Source organism: Eutrema salsugineum, unplaced genomic scaffold, assembly GCF_000478725.1.
Source record: "Eutrema salsugineum unplaced genomic scaffold, Eutsalg1_0 scaffold_10, whole genome shotgun sequence".
Classification (NCBI taxonomy): domain Eukaryota; kingdom Viridiplantae; phylum Streptophyta; class Magnoliopsida; order Brassicales; family Brassicaceae; genus Eutrema; species Eutrema salsugineum.
This window is the reverse complement of record NW_006256908.1, coordinates 2,352,414-2,359,217: the sequence shown is the minus strand read 5'-3', so window position 1 is coordinate 2,359,217 and position 6,804 is coordinate 2,352,414. Positions and strand designations below refer to the sequence as shown.

Genomic DNA, 6,804 nt, shown 5'->3' with positions numbered 1-6,804 from the left:
GCTATAAAAGTCGATAGCTACCTATATGGAAGATGTGTGCAGGCGAATTCAATATCTAATGCATGATCTTATTTTTGGCATGAGAGTGAGAGTTAATTGTCAGATCTGAGTGATTAGTTGATTAAGATGGCGAGAGTTGGTTAATCATACACATGTCTATTCTAGTTCCATGCAGATCCCATAAACAGATGAAGATAAATCGCCCGGAGGCTAATTGGAAATGCTTTGACATCGATTAGAGTAAACCGGAGAAGTCTAAATCGCCACCTATGAGTTTAGAGTCTATAGTTTGAGTTGATATGCTTGAGATATTCTCTTAACAATTCATTTGCATTGCATCTTATTTTCTGTAAATATTAGATTAGGTTTAGTTTAGGATCCTTAACAAAAAAAACCCAAAATCCCATGAGTTTATGACTTTGCTTACTTCCCAGTTTGTTATTTCTTGCAGATTAGACATCCTCCCTATGGATCAACATCCTAAGTCCTACAATGTACATCTATGCACTTGCAGACACTAGGGTTTTATAAATTTAAAACTTTTTGAGGACCAATGGACTTGTAAAAGAAAAACAACCCTAAACCCGTAATCCATCAGTGCACTTGCAGACACGGGTTTACAAACTTAAAACTTCTTTTGTGACATCAACCCTAGCTCGCATCAAAGAGCCCTTCTGTTTCATGCTAAACTACCAGTTAAGTTTTGGGGGAAAAACTGTCCTTACCGCTGCTTATCTGATTAACAGAACTCTGAATCCTTTGCTGAATGGTCTCACGCCTTATGAGGTTCTTCACTCTTCTCCTCCATCGTACAATCACCTCAGTGTTCGGATGTTTATGCTTTGCTAAAAGACACTCTGGTCGACAAGATAAGAGTGACGAAAAGGAACGTCGATGCATTTTTATGGGCTTTCCTCATAATAAAAAAGGATGGCGTGCCATAGTTGAATGATAATATTTTTTCGTGTCTAGAGATGTTGTTTTCTAAAAAACATTTTTTATTACTCAGAAGATACAGACTCGGCTTCCACATTTCCTAATGTCGTTGCACCACCGATTATACATCCTGCTGATGAGTTTATTCAAGTTCGGATTGCACCGACGATTGAAGATAGGGGGAGCCCTTCTTCTCCTGTGACATTGTCTATACCATCCTCTGAAGCTGCCACACATGAGTCTGACTCTGTTTCTGTTTTGCTGATATTCATGCCTTTGATCTTGGTACAGAACCGCTTGGACACGGACACAGAGAATGCAAAAGATCCGTTCTTCTCGAGCGGTACCATACTTACCTAACGCGTTGTGATAAAACCCTCATCTCTCTTTGCAACGACTCCTCTCCAGAATCTTCAGGTACCTGTTTCTATCCTTTAGCACACTATGTTTCTTGTGACAAGTTTAGTTATGCGCATCAACCTTTTCTTGCAGCAGTAACTCTTGTTGATGAACCTATTACTTACAAACAAGCTGATTAACACCTTGAATGGGCTGAAGCTATGAGAAAAGAGATCGATGTGTTGGAACAAAATGAAACTTGTACTCTTGAACGTTTACCACTAGGTGTCAAGGCTCTCGGCTCCAAGTGGGTCTACCACCTAAAATTTAATTTTGATGGCACCCTTGAACGTTACAAAGCTCGGCTGGTTTAATTATCAAAAGGAAGGTGTGGATTTTTCTGAAACTTTCACACCTCTGGTTAAGATGTAGACAGTTCGAGTTCTCCTTAGTGTTGCTGCGATTAAAAACTGGGAATTGCACCAAATGGATGTTATAATGCATTCCTCCATGGTGATCTTGACGAAGACATTTACATGAAACCTCCACTGGGGTTTCTATCAGATGATCCATCTCTTGTTTGCAAATTGAAGAAGTCTATTTATGGTCTCCATCAAGCTCCTCGATGATGGTTTTGTAAACTCTCTACGTCTCTGGAAGAATGTGGCTTTGTATGTTCTTATAAAGATCACTCTTTGTTCGCCTATACTTGTGGTTCGGTGGTGCTTCATGTCCTGATTTATGTTGACAATCTGATAATCTCTGGCAATGATTTGGCTGTCATTACTTCCTTTAAGGCTTATATCAGTCGATGTTTTAAGATGAAAGATCTTGGTTTGTTGAAATAGTTCCTCGGCATTGAATTTGCTCGTGGTCCTGACGGTATTTTCATTTCTCAATAGAAATAATGTCTTGACATTATCGATGAATGTAGTCTCTCTGGTGTTTGGCCTGTTGATACGCCTCTTGAACAACATCACAAGCTTCTCTCGTCTACTAGTAAACTACGTACATTCAGTTCCGGATCAGTTCCGTCATCTAGTCTTGTTTATCTTACGCACATTCGACCCGAACTCAGCTACGCAGCCAACATTCTTACTCAGTTTATGCAAACTCCTCTTGAGGATCATTGGAAGGCTGCTCAACAGTTGATTCGTTATTTAAAGAATGCACCAGGACAGGGTATTGTTCTCTCCTTGAAGTCTTCTCTTCAAGTCAATGCATTTTGCGACTCAGACTACAATTCTTGTCCCATTACTCGTCGGTCGTTTACTGGTTACATGGTTATGATTGGTGATTTGCCTGTTAACTGGAAGACAAAGAAACAAGAACGGGTCTCTCTTTCCTCGATGGAGGCAGAATATCATGCTATGGATAAAGTGCAAAGAAGTTATTTGGTTACAGGAGGTCCTCACATTTCTTGGTGTCTCTCATCCCTTGCCTATGTGTCTTTATTGCGACAATCAGTGTGCGATGAACATTGCTGCGAATTTGGTGTTTCATGAGCATACTAAGCATATTGAAGGAAATTGTCATTTTATTCGGGATGAAATTATAGTTGGAACGCTTGCAATTTTTACATTTCTACTACTGAACAACGGGTGGATATTTTCACGAAACCTCTTGGACAGAACCAGTTTTAGTACTTACGGTCTAAGCTGGGTGTTATTAACTTACATGCTCCATCTTGAAGGGGAGTGTTACGGAAAAAGAATTTTCCTATTTAATAGTTAGCATATATTATATGTATATTCTCTATACTTGCTCTACAAGTTTTATGTAACAATAAATACTCTTCATATGTTAATAATAAACACACACATTCACCTAAGATTTACATGGTCTAGAATATGTCAAGGGTTTGGAAAGGTGAGTCACTCCCTCTTTAAGCCCATTGCGACTTAAGAAGTTAGGATGCTTATGCACCTAACGTTAAGTAGGGCATGACCCACACATTTTTATAGGGGCTTAAGTGGGATGGATACGGCCGTTACATTGTCATCTTGGTTGCATGGTTGACGTAATGGAAAATTTTAAAATAGATTAGTGATCTTTTCATTTTGAGATCATATCATAATAGTATGATAAATCACAATATTATATATGTAGTATGAAAAAGCAAGTAATCGTAATTGTATTGCTCCGTTCTATTTTAGTAAGAGTAGAAATTATGATTAACCGGAAATTAGCTCGCTGGGAAAGAAAAATCGAGCACGACCAACTCTTTTACTTGCTTTGATGATTATCAGCCATATATTTTGATTTAACTCTACGAATTTCATGTAAATGCTTAAGTACATTTGCAAAAGAAACGTGATATGACGTCTGAACTATGGGCTAAACTACCCTGCGAATAGGTGGTCGCCTATTCTTGAAGAGGTCATGAGATTCCTTATTCAGTTTTCAATCTAAGACATTCTATAAGTTTGCTTACAATATTGAAGGGATTAACTAGCTTTTGACTATCACCATTTCTGTGAAACAGTTGGCTATGCTTGAAATTCTTGAAAGAAGAGAGATTGAAGCATTACAGGATAGAGCTCACACCACACAAAAGACATAGAAGAAAAGAAATTTCTTGTTGTTCTTCCTTTTGGTATGAAGTTGTTTTTGTATCTGTATCTATCAAATCTATCTAGCCGACGATACTATTCCCCAAAACAAAAATAAATTAAGAATGGGAAATAATATGGTTTGCATATTAATTACGATAATGAAGAAACGGATTCTTCATGAGGATATACACAAAAAGCGGTCACATGGAGAATGCCATTGGGATGTTTACATCTTTTAAATTTTAATTTTTACTAATTAAAATTGGAGGACAGGTAGGTTTGTTTGTTTATCTCGGATTGCGTATATCATTTTAAGTTATGATGTCATCACGCACCAAATTTATATGGGAGATGATCATCATTGCAACACATGCATAGTGATACCGAAAGCAATGGTGAGGTTATCAGCGGGTAGAGTCCTTTCCTTGCTGGAGCCAACTCCATTTTTCTCGGGAGAGAAGCTATTTCTTTTTTACTATGAAAAAAGTTTAAAATTTTTTGAGAACCTTACGGTTTTTCCACCAAAAGCAAGTGATTTGAAGTCACCTTGTAGTTTGTCTGCTTCAACTACCAAGGTATTGTTTTGATTTCTTTTACATATGTTGCAATGATCTAAGGTAAAGCTTTTTAGGGCCTTTTGACATGTGAGAATTATTGACTATTTTAGTTGACATAGGACAATTTTCAGTAGTAATCTGTCTTTGACAAACGATGTTTTTTTAATGACTACATCAGAGACTATCAGCTTCAACCTGAAAAGCAAAAGCTTGGATATCACCTTATAAAGATATTGGTATGTAATCAGAGATAGAAAAGGCCCATGAGTTTTTGGGAACCAAGGTAAGGATTGTTGAGTTGGTAGCTTTAGGCATTAGAGGTGAAAAAGTGAGAAACTCATTTGATGAAGTCATATCCTAAGATGCCCTAAGCAATAGTTAGGTGATTAGAAGATAGCCTTCAGGTCCAGGGGCCTTATTTGGGTTCATGAACCTTACCTTCGAGGTGATCTCAGTTTTTGAGGGGAGACACACTATATAATTCTTCAAAGAAGAGCTGCACTTGGATATGAAAGAGTGCGGACAAGCCTTGTGTTGCAAGAAGCTGGAGGAAGAGAAGAAGTTCCAAAACTCTCCTGAGCCAGTGGTTATAACTCCCTCATATTGGGTTCAAGGAGTTACGTAATTCGGTGATAATAAGAAAGAAGGTAGTGTCTGGTCACCAGTCTTGAGCCAGATTATGCGAGATCTACTTAAAGTACTCTTCTTCAATACATCTCGGGTTGGACCAATTCATGTATATTTTGAGAAAAAGTTCAGTAGACGGATCTTGGAGGGCTTGTACCTGCAATGTCTTCAACAAATTGTTAGTCTCTTTCACTCTTCTCTGGATATCAGAATAATAATCTCTACTTAGTGATTTTAAGCTTCTTTTTGATCTGTTAGCTTTGCGTTCAGTGAGGCCATGTCAGAGATTATAGCACCGGGTTGAGTCCAAGTAATTCCACCGTAGTAGAGAAATGAGGGTGCTTAGTTAAGAAATTGAATAATTTGAAGGGTTTGGTTCCCGAGTAGGGCAGAGGAGAAGCAAAGTAAGAAAGGGGCCTAAAACGTAGGCTATGTATTAGCAATCCTATCTCGATAATCAACTATCTATTCAGTATTAACCATCATTATATTCTACCTTTGTAATATAACTAATCTTCATATTTCTAATTATAATTTTGGATATTTTAATTATTTCAAATCCAAATATAACTAATATTTTCATTTTTCAGGTATACAGTTACATTCAAATATTGCAGATAGTCATTGGTTTTTTGGTTTTTTTGTTTGATTCCAATATCCAATTTTTTTTTTTTTAAAGGAACCATTCAGATATCTTTGACTATCCGAAACAAACCGAACATCCGAATTCAGTTCAGTTTATGCAGTTTAAGTTATTTCCGCACACCTTAGCCAGACTTTCAAATAAAATTACCATTTTTTTCTTCAATTAAACTCTCTTATTTTTAGCATACACATAAAACTTATAATTCCTGGTACTCGTACAAAGAAGAATAACTGAATAAGATAGACGTTATGCAAACTAAGGAGGGTAACATGCACGGAGTGCTAAGTTATTAACAGTCACTGATGTTTTCGAATTAGTGTCGACGTTTACCAACATGACCAACACCCTCTCCAGCAATAACACCAATGGCACCACCTCCAGGACCGACATTACGACCATCACCACTTTTACCACCAGACCCACCAGCACCACTAGCACCACCATCACCACCAGCACCACTAGGACCCCCAAAACCACCAGCACCACTGGGACCACCAGCACCACTGGCACCACCAGCACCAGTGGCACCACCATCACCACTAACACCACCAGAACCACTAGCACCACCAGCATCAACACCACTATCACCATCAGCATTAGCATCACCAGCACCACTTGCACCACCAGCACCACTTGAACCACCAGCACCACTAGTACCACCAGTGCCACTAGCACTACTAGCAGCTCCAGCACCACTAGCACTACCAGCATTAGCACCACTAGCACCACCAGCACCACTTGCACCACCAGCACCAGTAGCACCACCAGCACCACTAGCACCACCAGCACCACCAGCACCACTTACACCTTCACCTTCTTCTGCAGCCTCCATAGCATTGATAACCTTACTACCACCAACGGCACCGCCTCCTCCATGTTTATCACATCGGCTTTTGCCACTGTCACGACCACATGTACTAGATAGTTTCCCCAACACTTGAGTTAACATCAGTAACACCATTACACATGCCATTACCCAGCCCCTTCTCACGAACATCCCCATACACTCTTACTCTCTCTCTCTCCCTTTCTCTTTTAATATACACACGAAAGCTCACTCTTATCTAGATTGTTTCCCAAACAATATAAGCTCGATCAGAACAAGCTTTCTATTACATAACATGGCGAGAAACTCAATTTATAG

General features: G+C 38.9%; 1 protein-coding gene across 1 annotated transcript; it reads right to left on the bottom strand.

The window, feature by feature from the left end:
* Nucleotides 1–5,807: 5,807 nt before the first annotated feature.
* LOC112081454 (uncharacterized PE-PGRS family protein PE_PGRS20-like) lies at nt 5,808–6,804 on the bottom strand. Its single transcript, XM_024148000.1, has one exon. The coding sequence runs from the start codon at nt 6,661–6,663 to the stop codon at nt 5,974–5,976; it is 690 nt and encodes a 229-aa protein (XP_024003768.1). The 5' UTR covers nt 6,664–6,804; the 3' UTR covers nt 5,808–5,973.

What these genes read in the sequence shown, in the direction of transcription:
- LOC112081454 (XM_024148000.1), bottom strand. Translation starts at nt 6,663, where the DNA reads ATGGGGATGTTCGTGAGAAGGGGCTGGGTAATGGCATGTGTAATGGTG.